A 17,814-nucleotide genomic window follows, 5' to 3' on the forward strand; every position below is an offset into this window, starting at 1 on the left:
CATGGAGTTCCTGTGGAATAATACACTGTACATTCACTCACTGAGAAACTACTTGACTCCTTTTTAGCCTAAAAATAACTGTGGCTCAAATCTAACCCATTTCACCTTCTATCACAAAAGGCAGCATTCTTACCAGATTACTCAAATAATGTGATATATACCGAAGTGAAATTGAGGTTAACAAATAAATGCCGGTTACAGCATTCCATCCTTTACCACATCAGGTTAATTATCCTCTGCTGTCACTGTAGTAGTTAAACAACTTGAACTGCACACAAATCATGCCTGAGAGGTGCCATCAATTTGAATGGAATGGAATATCACACCCATTTTGAGTGTGAATATTCTGATTATCGATATTTGACCCACTCATTGATTTGTGATCACAGCAATCAGTGTCGTGTCACCCCTGTGCCTGGGTTGTACCAGCGTTGACATCAAGAGGGATAGATTTGGGTGGAAGCAACAGAAAAAGCCAGTGATATAGAGAGAGGAGCACGTGACGTCTGGAGAGTGGATGCTCCTGTTTCCTGCCGGGTCAGCGGACTGAGGCTGATTCTAGGATGACTTATCTTTCAACAGGAACACCACAACCGCACCACGGGCAACAAAAGGAGAGGAGGCCAAAGCATGCAGCATTAAAAGTGTTACTGCACCACTGATAGAAACATTTTAAATGGTGACTAAAAGGTAGAAATAGATATTTAACTAGTGTATTTTTAGATTCATGCTTTATGGTTAAGCTACACACTGGACTGCAATATGCTATATCTTCTGCCCTTATTTTGCTTTGAGCAATAAAGGAGTGCAGGACCGCTCTCTCTCTCTCCGATAAGTGCTGTAATTTACAGCCATTGAGAGATTTTTATCTAGTTTTTTTCTGGTCACCCATTGTGTTGTCAAAAAATTAGAACGATTCGGACTGAGCTGTCTATGTGTCTTATGTCTTCATTCCATAAGACATAGAAAAGGCTCAGTCCTGCAGGATTTTTGAAGTTTCAACAAAAAGGTGAGATAGAAAAGAGAAAGCAATACCACTAGAAATCACACAATTCAAGCAAGGCAGGTCTAGTGTTCATGACCCAATGAAGGAAAGGGTGGAAAAACTCAAAATCCTCTTATTTATACGGCGCATTTGAGCTCTATTCCAAAAAAAAAAATGAATTGGATATGGACAGACCCTTTCAATATACCTAATGATTTAACAAACCACTGTTGATAGAATAAATCAATAAAATGCTTATATTTCCCAAAATATCAAAAGCCACTTTTTCCAGTGTGTGGGAGATGCATAAAAAACATACAAACATAATGTTTACTGCGAAAATGTTCAGTGTGAAAATAATGAACAGCATCTGTGCTCAGTACGAGATGTGGAGACAACTTGTAACCACGGACATTAAAAGTAAAGTAATGAAGTAAAGTAACGAACAATGAAAATTTGCGATGGAGAATAATAAAGACAGAATCCCGGTATCCCCATCGACATCCACTTCAATAAAAAACAGAAAAACAAGAGTGTACACTTCTGGAAAATAGAACCTGTTGTAAGTCAGACCTGTAGAGTTTATGGCAGTAGCTGAATGTGTATCAGTTAGACGTGAACATCGATGCCCCACCGCTCTGGAGGGTTCACCTGCTCAAACAGCTGCATGAATGCAAAAGGACTGGCAGCACAGTTAATAAAACTCCAATTATGGAACAAGCAGCACTTGAAATCAGAGAATACAGATTTTAAAAATCCAATTTCCCATCTGCCACGAGCAACTTCCTTTCAAATTGCCATCCTAGCAACGCATTTTGCCAATTCAAAACCAGCACTGAGTCTCTGCATGAATATTCCCTTCAGAGCAGCCAGCAATAATTTCACCACCTGGCGTGAGCCTACCAGCTTTGCATCCACATATATTGTTGTAGCACAATAAGAAGTTCCCTGACTCTTCACAATTTAACCAGAAAATAGTCATCTTAAACAGAGACACATCATTCAATCATGTTGTCAAGCAGGTGAATGGATTGGTGGGATGCCCCTCCAAGTTATTTCCCTGCGGGTGTGTTCTGCACTGGGGAGATAAAGTAATCCGACTGAGGACAAGGCTGGCATTCTACCCTGAGTCCAAAAGACAAAACGCCCAACTCCATTTAAAGAGAGGAATCTGACAATGCAGCAGTTGTCTCCATGCCAGATGGAGAACAAGCTCCCCACAGACATGTTGATATGAGCACAGCAAACTGACTTAAGACAGAGAAGGTTTCCATAATAATCTTTAAATCAGCGAGCTACAGCGTATTCATATTGGGTTATCTCAATTCAATTGAAACTGAGTGATAATACAACCGTTTGCAGGCAGTGGAAAAGTCTTGTTGGTTTTTTTTCCTGATAAAGCATCACTTTCAGGTTTCATTAATGTTGTTCAAGGACAAACCCTTACAACTTTAAAGTAAAGCCTTGTTCAAGAGGACACACTTCACAGAGAGCACAGGAACACAGGATCTAATTCAGCAGCAAAGTGTGCAAGTCATGAAAGACGTTTACAACTGATTGGGAATGTAGAAATATCTGCTTCCTCCATCCATCCCACCATACATCCATCTACCAATGGCAATAAATCTTAGCTGTGTTAAGGAGATATAATAATGTCTTTTCCATCAACAGGCGGCTGCATTTTAGTTTTTAAAAGGTTGAGACGAATTTAGCCTGGTGGTCAGAGAAACAATTTTAATTTAAAATAAAAACAACAGTCCTCTTAGATATGTTCCACTAAAGAAAGAGTCAGCAGAGACACAGGGGAATTTCATATTTAATACTGATGACAAATGCAAGTTAAAATAAAAACCCCAGACAGCTTCTTGAACAACTTGTAAACCATCAGCAGCACACTCGACATTCAAGAGTTCCTTCATTTTTACATCATATTATAAAAATATAAGACAGTTCACAATCTTGTCTTTCAGCTGCTTGGTACTGCAGTAGCAATAATAGCAACAGGATATTAAAAATAGTTGTAACATTCCAATATAGATTGCACACTGAATGACAACAATACAAATGAAAATGCGATAGGAAAATAGAAATAATGTGAGTGTGCATTGGTGCTTGAATGTGTCTCACAGCCAGTTAGAGAATGAATCCTTATGAGTCTTTTGTTCAGGAATAATTCTGACTGCCTGGTGGAGGACACTGGCTCCGAGTCTTAAACACTGTGTTCCTGGATGAAGAGCCCTCTGAAGAAGTAGGTTGTTTTGTAAGACCCACCGCAGGGCAGAATACAGGTAGTCCTCAAGATAGGAACATCTGTCCTACCAACATTCGTAGATACAAACAACTGCGCGCCGCCATGTTTGGCTATTGTAGTTTCCCTGTCTGCCACAACCCACATCGAGCAGCATAACATTAACATCCCATAGTTAACGATTTCTCGTGACAGGTTAAATAACTCGGCAAACATAGGACCAACAGAACAGTTTGCTCTGATTGCGAACTTCACGTAGCTTTCCTATCAACACATCTTCTGCAGCCTATTGTTCTTCTTGTATTCACATCTGTGTGAACTTCTGTGCAGGGAACGAACGCACCATGTTTTTATGTGTCCTAAACACTGAGACAGCTAACAATTCAGGTCAAGTTCAAAGTTAATGCCAGCAATTTAGACTATAGGCTTCCTGTAAGAAAACTTTGTCTCAGTCTGTCTGTTATTTCTTCTCCTTCTTTTTTTTATTTATTATTGATGGGGTTGGTCCCCTGTAGGATTTAATGACGAAGAAACCAATGTTGGTTGGGTTAGGTTACAATCGTAATGGAAATAAAACAGAGTAATCAAGCATAAAGCGGAGTGTTAGACTTTTGATCACCACAAAGCACATTTATTTATTTATTTAGTTAAATTTTTCGGACATGCTATTATAATAGACTTCATCAACTTCACATCTCTCATTACAATATGTTTCCAACCAATTCCTACATTAAATTTGACAAACAATTCTTGTGGCACATTGCTGTTTCAGATCATCCATTCAGTCCCAATAGACGTGTGTGTCTGCACACGTCTTCATCAGCACATCATTCACATAAGTGCGGTGAAAAACCTCAGCGGTTAAAACTTGGCTCAGCCTCTACACCCCCCCCAGATAAAATTCATTCAGCAGAGGTAGAGATGTAAACGTTACATTACAGTACGACAGTATTTTATTTCGTTTGTGTGTTGTTTCTATGTCCTGTTTCTGGTACATTTTAGGGAAAAGTACTTTCATATTTATCCTAGTGATGACATTTAAATGACCTCAAATGGTGATTTAATTTTAATAAATTACATTTAAAAAAGTATGACTTGTTAACTTGTTAAGTCATGTTAGTGATAAACCTGCAGCTTTGAGCAGGCTTATGGCCTCTTTCCAAGCTCCAGAGCTCATAGCTCTACTTAGAGCAGTCACTGAAAGGAAACTAATGCAACCGCCGTATCCACATGGCTAACTGGATTTAGCACACACCGTCCATACCATGGCGCACGAATAAGAAGACTATTTTTAGCCATCTGATCAATGTTAACTTTTCCATATGCACTGTAAGCCAGATGCCATGCTCAAAACACAGTCTTTATAACGCTACATAATGCATACACTCAGAGTAGTGTTACATCTTATCCATGTCCCCGATTTCTACTCTGACAAACCTGGCAGCACTCTCATGTACTTTCCCTTCACTAATAAACAAAGAATGGCTTCCCTTATATAGCTCGGTTAGAACTCTACAACCTCCACGAGCAACATCAGAGACTCCGGGGAGGCAAGGGGTCCAAGTGAGTCTGTTCTCGACAGAACAGTTACAGCCAACAGCAAGGAACACTGACAGTATGATTGTGTAACACACAATTTCATTTTGAGTGCTCTTTCTAGTATCGGCAGAATTTTGCACTAATCAGGCTGGATGTGAATGAGAGCACAGTAAAGTAAAATGTAAAAAATAAAATAAAATACAGCAATGCTTTGAGTGTATGAGATGTAATGGGTTAAAAATTAATTTACAGCAAAAAAGTTAATGGAGGATTGATTTTTTTATAATGTACCAGGATAACAGCAAATTCAAAAAAAATTCGCCTTGACATAAAACTAACTTGACATACGAGTTATTTGAGTTATTCTGTTCGACATACAAATAAAAATGCCAGTTTCGAGTAGTACTTCAAGACACCATTGCTAGTCGGCGGACGGATACAACATCAGCTTAGTTCTCGTTTGCGGGACGAAAACATAGCTTGCGTGTGCTTGTGACTTTTGTGTTTCTTTTCATACTTCATCATCATTGTTTGCATAAGTTATATACTATGAATTCTGCACAGGAAGAGTATGCATATTGATTGGTTGGTACAAATTTGTTTTTTTTCATAATCAGGCTTTTTTACAGGGCTGGAAGGGATTAAAATGATTATTTTATTATTAGATGTTTTATTTTAGTTATTTTACATACAAGCAGATTGACGTGTAAGCTTAGTCACAGAACAAATTAAACACGTATCTCAAAGTACTACCGTATTCCTAAAAATGTGAAATAAAACCAGGATATTGAATAACGAATTATAGGATGCACATCTTTATTTTCATTGAATCTGTGTCCATTGGCAGACGCTCATCACATATGTTCACACAGACGGACAGGTGTAACCCAAAATGACCCATGTGGGCTGGGGCGTAAATATTACCTGCTTGTAAACAAAAGTCTTATCATGTAGGCAATGATTGAGGTGAAACAATAGGTCAGTAACTGGTCTAATTAGTTAATCAGTCGATTTTTAATTGCATCTTTAAAATGTGCCACTATTTCTGCGTCCCTGCCAACAGGGAAGCTTAATAAAGTCGGGTTATTCCCCATGCAAGTTAGCTACCAGACATGCAGCAAGAATTTATGCTCATGAGAAAACCAAGAATAGATTCCTCAGAATACAGGAGGGCTGAAGAGAAGCAAAGGGGTGGGATACAATTCCAGCGCTCGCTGAACGATCAGTCACCCCTGCTCGACAAAGCTACGAGCTGTTCTGCAGTCACTTCCTGGGGAATTCCAACATAGGATTAAATTTACAAACTTCCACATTACAAGGATGAAAATAATTTGACGAGTGACAAAAATTTCAACATTTGTCCAAAAAAAACCAACACTTTGGCTGACAAAGAACTCCATTTATTCATGCCCTTGGGAATCAAATGTATTTATTTCCAAGTGCTGAGGGATGGAAATGATGAAACTTGGATGCTTTCATACTTGACTTTTGTCTTTAAAATACAAGGGTGAGGTTATTTATTCCATTAGCAGAACAATCAAAGCTATATGCACTCATCCCACTTGTTCAAATGCAAAGCCACATTTTTTTCCCCCTCTCAAACTTTGATCAACGTATTTATATCGATTCGGTTTAGAAATCCAGGTTGTGTTGCCTGTTTGTTTTGATTTTGAACAACCTTTAGTTATGTTTTCTGATTCATCACAGTAGTTGGCAGGCAAACACATTTTGGACAAGATACCAAAAATAACCACAACAACAAGAAGCATCTGGCATCAAGCAGTTCGTGGAGTGAATCAAAAATAAAACACTTTGCTCTGCAGCCCTTCAGGTGGTGGAGGGAGTGTTACACGGTCCACTTCTTTGACGGAAACAAACCAGGAATCGCTATGAAATATTTGCATGCTTCTGTAACCGTTGGGCAAAAAACTGAGTTACTTTCTTTGGCGAAATGAAGAGGAGAGTTAGATGGAAAATTAGTTTTACTGCCCAAAGCAATATATTGCAGGAAGCAATAAGGAATGCAAATGAAATTTAAAAATTACATGATGTCATGTAGAAACACTGTATGTCCGCATGCAACCAATCTATACTCTGTCCACAGTGTGTCCTGCTGATAACTGGGAGCATGACGCTCCTGATTGGGTTACATTTCTGCCCTGGTGACTAGGAGGCTTGATCTTTGAGGTGGCAACCATGGCAGCAGGGATTTCTGCCAGAGACGCACTCCAGTAATAGCTGAAGAACTCAGCTGAAACCTGAAACATCTCAGAGCAGATCCCCTTCCAGCCTGGGGTTTGGATAACAACTCCCTTCGGTCAAAATATCTGCTATTACAAGCGGAGGTTTTGACGTCAACCTGGATTTGCCCCAGTGAGCTGTTTTACAGAAACCGATGTTACAAATCCAGCAATTACCACCAGTTTAAAAAAAAATATATATATATATTTTCTAAAACAAAAATAGCATAATAAGGATAACAAAGATTAAAAAAAAACTGACCAATGGTTGTGAATGTTATAACATAAATGACCAGAACAAGAGAAGAGACTTGAGTAAAGGGTGACTATAAAATCATAGGCGGACTATTTGAAAAGTTTAGCTTATGTTTACAGATTTAGCCTAAATGCTGTAATGGATCCCAGAACATGAGGTGTTCTGGAAGCTTTAAAGAAGACACTTAAATTCAGAAATAGATGGTATTCATTTCAAAGCTCCAAACTTAAACAGGGAGACTTCACCACAGGGATCTTTAGTATATACATGTTCGGATACAAAGAGCTGGATAATCTCTTGGATACAAAGCCTTTATAAATCCTATCCTAATAATGAAACATATGTGAACTATGAACAAACACCCAATCAGATGGAAGTTGCTTTTTGATATGACCCATTCATGCAACCCGATGCAATGAAATAGGAACGCGCAAAACTCTCAACCATCTACTGCATATAAAAATGTGTGCCCATGGACAATCGTCGTAAATTTGCTTTTGTTCAAATGAGCAATTCGGTTCAAAATGTACCAAGTAACAGGCAGTATGAGTTTTCATCCCCATCACCATGACAACCGCACAGGCAACTGCTGCTTCAGACTTCTAAGCATGACCAATATGTTTAGTATTTTTAAACCAGGCTGGGGGTCCTCCGACTTCTTTCACTTTACGCACTGAACCACATACGCAGACGGCTTCGGGGCACCAGTTGCTCAGACAGACTGCTCCACTTGAATCAGACTTCATGTTTAATTATAGACTGGAAAACATACAGCAAACATCGTCTATCCTTGGGAAACACAGAGCATCCAAAACCAATTAATTACCAATAGCCATAGCAGAAATAATTCTCCATGTCGACGGCAGGCAACCGCTGTACATGGCTGGCTTAAATCTGTGCTGCCATGCACAGTGAACGGTGGATCACGTGGGAGGAAGACAAAACAGAACTCCGTGGGAAGTGGGAGAAAACAGTAAGCATAGAGTAGCCTCTGCTTCATCTACATAACAACTGCAGAAACTTTGGTTCAAATACGCAGGATCTCCTCGTAAATTCTTATTTTTACTCATTTCTTTCTTGATATTGCTGCTGTGTTTCGTTAACAAGACTGACATTATCTGGACAAAAACATCTCTTTGATGTCGTGTAAACTGAGCCCGTCGCTATGCTGGATGCTGTGTGTTTTCTGCCTGATCCTGACCCGAGAAGTTAAGCACGGTACATTTAGAGGGGCCAGACCGAGGGCCCCCTGCTCACAGGAAGCCCTCCTTGGAATCTTGTGATTTGACTCTTATGTTTGAGGTTATGCGAGCCTTGGCCTGGTCACAACGAAGTGTGAAATTCTGTGATATTGTTAACTTGAACTAGGCCAGACACCCCCCCCCTACTCATACACGGACTGGACACCTCCACACGTAAATCACATCACAACACAGCATTCACAAAAGGATCTTTAGGTGATTTGTACGGCGTTAAACTTTACAAACTCTTGTTAGTTACCAAGAAAAAAAGTTACTCAAGTGCAAAAACTCTGAAGTTTGAAGATTTCAGACCTAGCTGATTTGGCAATGATCTTGGTTACCGTAGAAACAGCAAGTGCAGTTTAATACTACAGCGCTTGAAAATACTTTGTCAGAAATCCAAAATAACAGATTTCATTGTTTGTCATATTTCTTCAAATCCACTACGGTACAAAAAGAATGTTAATACACTGACTTACTCTTGCAGGAAACTAAAGATATAAGTATCACAAATTGGCTCCAATACCTTGAACAATTAAAGATTTGAATTAAGCACATACTGTATGTACAACCAGAACGATTATCAGTGCTGTAGTGTTGCTGTAGTTGACGGTGCAATTTTTTCAAAATCAAAACTACAGAATGGACTCGAGCCTAAATTGACCCATCTGGGTCAAACGGCGTCTTAAAGACGCGCCGAGAAGCACTTCTGAAAAAAAAACAATTAATGTGGTGGAATACACAGATTTAAAATATAAAAATTTTTTAAAATATAGGAAACTCAACTCTGCACAAACTTCTTTTCTCCACCCTGCAAACAGGATGAAAACCGCCTCCCGTCAGCACAGACATCTTTGTTTAAAACGCACACAGATCGCAGACATAGCATTTCCTTTCCTTTACGCCAAGCCCCAGGCCCTGCAGACTGACAAGGTGCCTCTTGTGAGTTACAATGGGTGGCTCAATACTTTCCTTCTGTGGTCACTGGTGACAGTAAAGGCCTGTTTCCATACAGAACAATAAATCCAATAACAGCTCAATAATTAGCCATGTGCTGCAGATGAGCAAACCGTTCATTAATGGAGGCCTTGAAGGTCTTTAGAAGCCAGGAAAACACGGTCGCTGAACAATTATCCCCCAAGGCTAAAACAAAGCCGAATACTATGGAAACAGTAGGCCCAAGTCCTATCAGGTTATGATTAGATAATCAGATTGAATATGTAATCGGCTTTCATTGTGCACCAAGTTAGACATCACTACCTGCAGACTCACACTGCTATCTCCTCTGCTGCCAACAGCTACAGAGTGAACAGCTTGTTGATCCCCGCTGAAAGACGACTGGTTTCAAACTACTAATCACATAATAGATATTTAAAAATAAAATTTAAAAAAATCCCCTGAAAGGGCATTTGTTAATTTAATTATTAAAAGAAAAAACAAAAAAAACTTTTGTTTGACATTTATTTTCATGAGGTCCAGATAGAGTTGGGTCGTTTTAATAAACGATGGGTGTTGTGGCTGCTGACACAGACGCATACTAAGCAGCAGCTGCTGATGGTTAACGCTGAGGCTCCAGAAAATGACATTTTCACAGAGATGAAACAGAAGCTTGAGAGCGGGGGCCCTGGTTCATTAGACGAGCGCTGCCATTTTGAAAGGACAGATCTGAACATGGAGTGACTTTTATTTTTCCCCACACACCTTTAATAACTGTAGATTTCTTGTGGGGGGTGGAGGGGAGAGAATATATTTAATAACCACCGGTCACACTCCCCACGAGGAAGGCCGTCATGATAGACATGCTCAAAAGGATGTGGATGGAGCCAGTCAGAGGCCAGCAGTCGTTCCTGAGGCATTACACACACACACACACACACACACACACACACACACACACACACACACCAGTCTGCAGCCTATAAGGTCATGTGTCTTTTTCTGACAAGCAGCCAGAGGAAAGGTGTGTGTGTGTGTGTGTGTGTGTGTGAGAGAGAGAGAGAGAGAGAGAGAGAGAGAGAGAGAGAGAACTGGGGGGGGGGTACGGTTTACTTTGCCCATGCACCAGCCAGATGAACTACCGTGCACGTCAAACATCCCCTCACACTCCTCTCATCCCCCCTGAAGCCCACGCTGCCTCCCTGGAATGTACTGATCCGCTCACCTCGACCCCCCCCCTACACACACACACACACACACACACACACACACCCCTGTATGAAGGGGCGTGGCGGCGCACACAGGCGGCCATCCTCACCATCCAGAGATCCAGTCTGATGGGAGCATGTCTGCTGCAGAGACGCCACATGTCATTCCTGTAACCCCAGACCCCGGCTCCGTGGGCCACCTTTACCCCCATGACCGGGGGGTGTGGGTGAAATCAACCCCCCCCCCCCCGTGTATGTGTGTGTGTGTGTGTGTGTATTTCAAATCAGAGAGCTTTAAAGGCAGGGGAGACTCATTTCGTACAGGTGGCCGCCGCCTGGTGATCGGACGCGTCTCCCCGGATCTATTCCGGGGAAAGTTGGAAACAATCGCCGGCGGAGCGGAGTGGAGTCGGGTGGGAGCTTAACATGGCGGAGACCCTGGCCGGTGCAAATGCAAGCTCCGTGAACTCTGCGTGCCTCTTTGACTACACACACACACACACACACACACACACACACACACACACACACACACACACACACACACACACACACACACACACACACACACACAAACGCGACCCCTCCATTGATTGCACGCAGAAGCTTAAGAAAATGTAACACCAAAATCATCCCCACCCGCAGAAATCCTCTCCCTGCGGAGGACACCCCCCCCCCCCGCCGCCAGCCCCCCCCCCCCACCGTAAAGTCGGACCCCCAAAGAAGACGACAATTAAACACTCCCCAAGTTTCTTTCATTCCGATGAGCATCGCTGCTCCCAAAAACTTCTATCCGTCCAATTCGAACCCCGAGCGGCTCGTCCGGCTCCCTCCCCCCGTCCGTCGCGCTCCCTGCGTGGGGATTTTATTCTAACGCTAGGAGAAGAAGGTCAGGCAGATCGCTACGTCTGCTTGGCGGGTGATGGACAGCAGAATAAAAGCCCCATACGAAGGTGGTAATCCTACCTCCAGATCCTCCACCGGTGCGTTTCATGCGGGTCCGCCCCGAGAAGATGCGCATCGGCCGCCGGTCGCGCTCCTCGGCTGGGAAATATCCACCGCGTCGGGAGAAACGAGCAAGTGTCCGGACGGCGTGTGCAGGAGCAGTGTGTGTGTGTGTGTGTGTGTGTGTGTGTGTGTCTGCGTGTGTAAACTAGGAGGGGGAGGCGAGTGGGGAGGGGGGTAGTGGGGGACGGTAATCCCACAGTGAGGTAAGGAGGAAATGCGTCATTATTAATGGACGAGCGCTTTGTAGTCCATCCATGTTGAATGAATGAATGAATGAATGAATGAATGAATGAACGCTTTATTTCGAACATGTGTGCAGAATAACAATAATAATCAAGACAAAAATAAATAAATAAATTTTTAAAAAAAATAAAAATAATAATACACAAAACATGCACGAAAAAGGAGTAGGATGAAGCATATCCTTATTTAATTTTACATTTTAAATTAAAAAATTAAATAAGATTATGGGATGAATCATAATCATATTTAATCACACCCCTTCTTCACTTCTCTATTAGCTTGAATTCCCTACTTGTAGTAATAGAGTGCATAGTACGAAAATAAATGAACAAATGAAGTCTTAAACATACATACATGAAAAGATAACAAACAGAAAAGTAAGTAACAAATAGAATTAATTAAAAAAAACTACATATGGTAATATATTTGTTTCTGCTCATTGGGTGTTAATGTTTTGTGATGGGATGTTTATTTATTTGTTTGTTTGGTTGTTTTTTTGTATCTACACCAGTTGAAGGATCCTTGTTTGTTTTTTGTTAGGCTGCAAAATGCCTGAAAAAGTGGTAGACAGACTGAAAATGTGGAGGAGTGGATCCCGGGCAAAGGAAGAGTTCATTAAATTCAGAGATGAATCAGGATGTGGCTGCAGCTTCTGGCTGTCCTTCACTTCCTTTAACAGAGTGGAAAACATCCCAGGTATGGGCGGGTCGTGATGTTCCCCCACAAGGCACAACTGGAATCTGGATGTAAGAGAGGGTAACATATTAAGAAAGGGCCATGTGTTACAGGTTTCCACATCAGGGAATCAGGTGCTTACTTAATTAAACACGAGGCAAATCTAAAGGGAAGTGACATCATTATTGTGACATCACAATGTGTGTGTGCTGTTCCCAAGATGGGATCATACAGTTGATTACTGCACATGAATGCTGGTAGACTAATGAAGATATTTATTATCGTCTGATAGGTTAATATAAACTTTTAGGAGTCAAGAAAGAAGATCCAAACATCACCATCCCTCTCACGCGAAGAGGGAGTTCAGAAATGCTTGTTCATGACTGTGGCCCAAACTGACATGTTTACCTAGGCCAGAGCGGAACAATCACAAGTACATTCCATACATCCTGATGGATGCCCTTTGATATGGTTAGAAACGTGAACAACTCAGCAGCACAGCATGGAAGGCTGGCTGTCATTACATTCTGTCATTCCTGCAGCTTTTTCACCTGTGAAATATGAAAAATGGGATTTTCCAAAAACACACAAACACACAAAAAAATACTCCTGAGTTTGTATTGTGTTCACAATTCTTTGAAGAATATTCAAACGTTTCATTTGCCAGTGTCCATAAGATCAGGGTCAAAAGCAATCTTACCTTTGAAATTAAATCCATAAGATTATCTACACTCTGGCAGGTTTTGGTGTTGGCATTTTTGTGGTTTGTTTTAAGCAAGTACCTGCAGGACCAAATCCTATCAAGTGAAGCCAACCTACATCATTAAAAATGTCAGGATGTGCCCTGTTAAACATACTACAGTACTAAAATCTGCAAATATGTATCAGGAAGTATCAGGAAGGACGTAACTATGTCCAGTATGTTTGTATGCTGCAGTCAAGGTAATATGGAGTATCAAACCTGGGTACAATATGTATTTTAACTGTGGATGAAGTGGACACACGTTACTCGCGTCAATGCTGCCACCTTGTGGCCCCTATTAAGAATGTTTTTGTTTTTAAGGTGAAAAAAATTAATGTACAGCAGCAACAAACATTTATAAAAAAAATAAGTATCTCAAAAATAAATTATCTTACAAGGGGCTACTAACAGCAGGGGGAAATTTGATTTTCTTTTTCAATTTTCCTAAATTTAAAGAACATAAAACATTTGAGGGGTTTTGTATACCGTAGCTCCAAGGCTATTTGTGGAATTTCACCTTGTTCCAAATCTTTCCCTATGGGCCACATTTTGACCAAATTTAATTCAGTTAAGTCAGGATAATAAGATAAACAAAAATTCCATGCACCTCCCAGTTAGAAGTGACTCCAATATTAAGATCACATATTTCCAAATTGCTCCATTTGTTACAAAAACAAAACAAAACAGAGAACAGATAGGAATGAGCAGTTATTTTACTTTAATTTCAAGGTGTTTTAATTACAAAAAAACCCCAGCATAATAACCAATGACAAAAACAGTACACTGTATGCTGTGGGGTAACACATTAAAGTTGAATTTCCATTCTCCATAACATCAATAAAATAATTATGTAAGTCATGGCAGACAAAGTCAAAAAAAGTTTATTTTTGCTTATTTTCTCTTCTGATAATATATTGTATGTTTAATCAGTACATTGCTTGTAAAACATTATACCAGAAAGGTAATATACAAAGATGTAAAAACTACTTCTACTCCTCTGCCATTTTAGCTTTTGGTTCATGTATCCGAGTTTCCATTCCCGGCAGATTAGTTCTTCTACGCGCAGCGATCTCAATTTTCTGCACCAGCTCCACATTCCACGAATGAGACACAAAGCTGAGCACTTTCACATCCTCCATCCCTCCTGCCCTCCCCACTCTCCCTGCTCTGTGGATGTAGTCTGTATGAGATTCTGGGAAGTCGTAGTTTACGACTAAGCTCACTCGTGATGTGTCCAGACCACGTGACGCGATGTCTGTGCATATGAGCACATCCACCATACCCTTCTGGAAGGACCTGAAGATACCGGAACGCACAGCTGCAGGCATCTCCCCTTGCAGACGTGCGTGACGCACCCCCATCTCGTCCAACGAGTAGCCGAGCCAGTTGACAGTGGATGACTTGTTACAAAACACAACAGCAGCACCTCCTTTTTTCTCCTGCAGCATTTTCAAGGCCTCGTAAAGCTCCAGGATTTTATCGGCGCCTTTTACCTTGACAAACGTTTGCTTGACATGTGGCATTAAGCAGTGCAGCATCTTGCTCTTGATAAGCAAAATGCTACCAAGGTCTGTCACCTGGCTGAGCACCTCTCCAACACCACCAGGGAAGGTGGCCCCCACCACCAGCAGCTGGGCTTTATGCCCGAGGCCTCTTGTTTCACTGGGTTTACTTGCGATATTTGCGTTACGCAAGATGTCCTCCAACATATCAGAAAAGCTCGGGTCAAACATGGTGTCAGCTTCATCTATCACAAAGAAGCTGAGCTCACTGAAGTCCAGGCAGCGTCTGCGCAATGCCTTCACCAAAGCACCTGGTGTTGCCACCAAAATATCAGGCTGAGGCCCCTTGAACACCATCTTGATGTGTCCCACACCTCGCCCCCCACCAACAGTCTTTGTCATTAAGTTAAACGGAGCACAAAGCTTGGTGGACACAGCTGACACTTGCTCCGCCAGCTCTCTGGAAGGCACTAGAACCACTGTGTGAATCTTTTGTTTGACCTTGGTGTCCCCCTCTGACGCCTCTTCGGCCTGCAGCTTGTGAATTACAGGCAGGAGGTAACACAGCGTCTTCCCACTGCCCGTCTCCGCAGCACACACAATGTTATGACCCCTCATGACCTTTGGGATGGTCTGCAGCTGTACTCTGGTAGGATGCCTAATGTTCATATCTTGCAAAGCTTCTACCAGCTTCTTGCAGATGTGGAGGTCTTCAAACGACGTCTTCTGTTCGGTACCCTCCTTCTGATTGTCAACGACAAAAGGAGGGATCGCCTTCACATTGTTGATAGAGAAATAGTCACCGAATGATTTTCTGTGCTGCCATCCTTTGGAGCACAGGTTGGGCTGCTCGAACTTCCCAAGTACGTAACCCGAATACTGATTCAGACTGGGGTTCTTGCTCTGGATCAGGAGCTTACCAGCTCTGACGGTGTTGATCTTGTTTTTACTTCTGACTTGTTTGACGTTGTCAACGATCTTCTGCATGTACCGAGGGAAACGGATCACCGGGAGTTCACCTTCTGGCGCATCCCCTGTTTGACGAGCACTTCTCTGACTGGAAGAATACGTACGACAGTTCGCCGATACTTCAACGCACCCAGGACGCAGAAATGACCGGAGAGCTGTTGATGCAGCTGAACAGCCGACCTTCACCGCGTACATTATTTTTTAACTAGCTGGCAAGCTGCTACGCTAGCAACAAGACTAAATGCGAATTCCGGACTGAACAATGAAAAAACTCCGTTTTCATTTGCTGCCAATCTATAGAAATTATTGTAATAGTTCAACAGACACCTGTAGAAATCCAGTTTTAGCTAGAAGCTGAATCTCCATGCTTTACTGTCGAATGTTGATGATGTCAGTGGACGAGTAGTGATGACGTAGAATAAACGCCGGTCTACGTTTGCGTTCAAAGTGGACTTTTTCTTATTTGATTATTGGTTATTTTTCGTGATGCAAACATATGATTATGAATATGACGGGAAAAGCCAAACATATGACAGTTACATAAACTGGTGTGAGAAAGTAAAAACTAATCGATTGTAGTACAGTATAGATATCCATATATATTATTCATTCATTCATTGTCAACACCCGCTTCGTCCGCTGTTGCGGGGATATTTTGTATTATTTTATATTATATATATATATATATATATATATATATATATATATATAAATAAAATATATAATATAATATATAATATATTATATAAAATATATATAATATAATATATATAATATATACATATATTATATATATACATATATGTATATATTTATTTTATTTATTTTTTTCCCCCATTACCACTGGGACCTATTCGGATGTCATCTTCTACATCTGTTGATTCTTCACTCTCACTTCTTGATCTTATGCTCTTTCCTCTTATCTTTTACTGTCAATTGGGATGATCCCTCCTCTCCTTTTGTCAGAAGGCATTATGTCTGGTCTACTCTCCACACTAACCTCGCAATTTCGTTGTACAATTGTATAATGAGAAATAACAGCTTCTTCTTCTTTCGATTGCCCAACTACCTGTGATTGTACAGGCGACTTTAGCGGGTAGTTTCACAGATAGAACAAAAGAGGGCAGCATCAACCCACATGGTAAGTTTAAAGTCACAGAACTTGGGATGTCTCTGCATCATAGTTCTCAGTCCTGGTGTAACATGTTCAGTTTCTTCAGTATTTCTTCATATGCTCTCAGAATAAATAAGATGTGTTGTTTAAGGAGTTGAAATGATGTAAAAACTGTTTTCCAGCTTTCAACTCTGCTGCATTGTCAATAGCCTATCAGGAAATCACATATCAATCAAACATAAAACAAGGCAGTCACAGACTGCAACACCCCGCGACACCCCTGAATTCAAAATTTTACCCTGACCTACTTGCATAGGTCAAAGATCAAAGCTAGTGCTCTGACCAAATTTCATAGATTAAAGCACTAGCTTTGATCTACGGTCTTACTCACACTGGCCTTCTCGTCTTTCTATCTTATCCGATTTATGAGAGTTCAAAAGTCAAAGTTTGACCTTGACCTAGCTTTCTTAAGGTCAAGGTCATCATCTCATTTTCATCCCCTAGAAAGATAAAACAATAAGTAATGTGCTTTTTGTTTCATCTTTCTGTCTGCATCGGTTGAAAAGATATTTGGTGGACATACGTTACTGTACAACTGTATCATGATTTAAATTAGCCGATAACCCCCAAAAAAGTGGAAAAACAGTTCAGAAAATGATTGAGTGAATTAATTACTTAGTCGATAATAAAAAAAAAAGAATCTATTGGCAGCTTTGATCTACGGTCTCACTCATCCTGGCCTTTCTATCTTATCCAGTTCCTGAGAGTACAAAATTTGAAATTTGACCTTGACATAGTTTTCTCAAGGTAAAGGTCATCATGTCATTTTCCTCCCCTTTGGTGCCTGAGTAACGTGCTTTTTGTTTCATCTTTCTATCTGCTACGGTTGCGAAGACAATTAGTGGACA

The 17,814-nt window shown here is 41.0% G+C and overlaps 2 protein-coding genes across 2 annotated transcripts in view; both read right to left on the minus strand.

Annotated features, from left to right (window-relative positions):
* The window catches only part of tln2a (talin 2a), a 67,907-nt gene extending 56,147 nt beyond the window's left edge, over positions 1-11,760 (minus strand). Inside the window, exon 1 of the mRNA XM_068335008.1 lies at positions 11,620-11,760. The gene's annotated coding sequence lies outside the window, so the exon portion shown is untranslated. The remainder of the gene's footprint in view (positions 1-11,619) is intronic.
* A 2,300-nt stretch (positions 11,761-14,060) lies between these two features.
* On the minus strand, positions 14,061-16,157 carry ddx28 (DEAD (Asp-Glu-Ala-Asp) box polypeptide 28). Its single transcript, XM_068318359.1, has one exon. The coding sequence runs from the start codon at positions 15,985-15,987 to the stop codon at positions 14,311-14,313; it is 1,677 nt and encodes a 558-aa protein (XP_068174460.1). The 5' UTR covers positions 15,988-16,157; the 3' UTR covers positions 14,061-14,310.
* Between the last annotated feature and the right edge of the window lie 1,657 nt (positions 16,158-17,814).

This window comes from Antennarius striatus, chromosome 1, assembly GCF_040054535.1.
Source record: "Antennarius striatus isolate MH-2024 chromosome 1, ASM4005453v1, whole genome shotgun sequence".
Lineage (NCBI taxonomy): Eukaryota > Metazoa > Chordata > Actinopteri > Lophiiformes > Antennariidae > Antennarius > Antennarius striatus.

What these genes read in the sequence shown, in the direction of transcription:
- ddx28 (XM_068318359.1), bottom strand. Translation starts at nt 15,987, where the DNA reads ATGTACGCGGTGAAGGTCGGCTGTTCAGCTGCATCAACAGCTCTCCGG.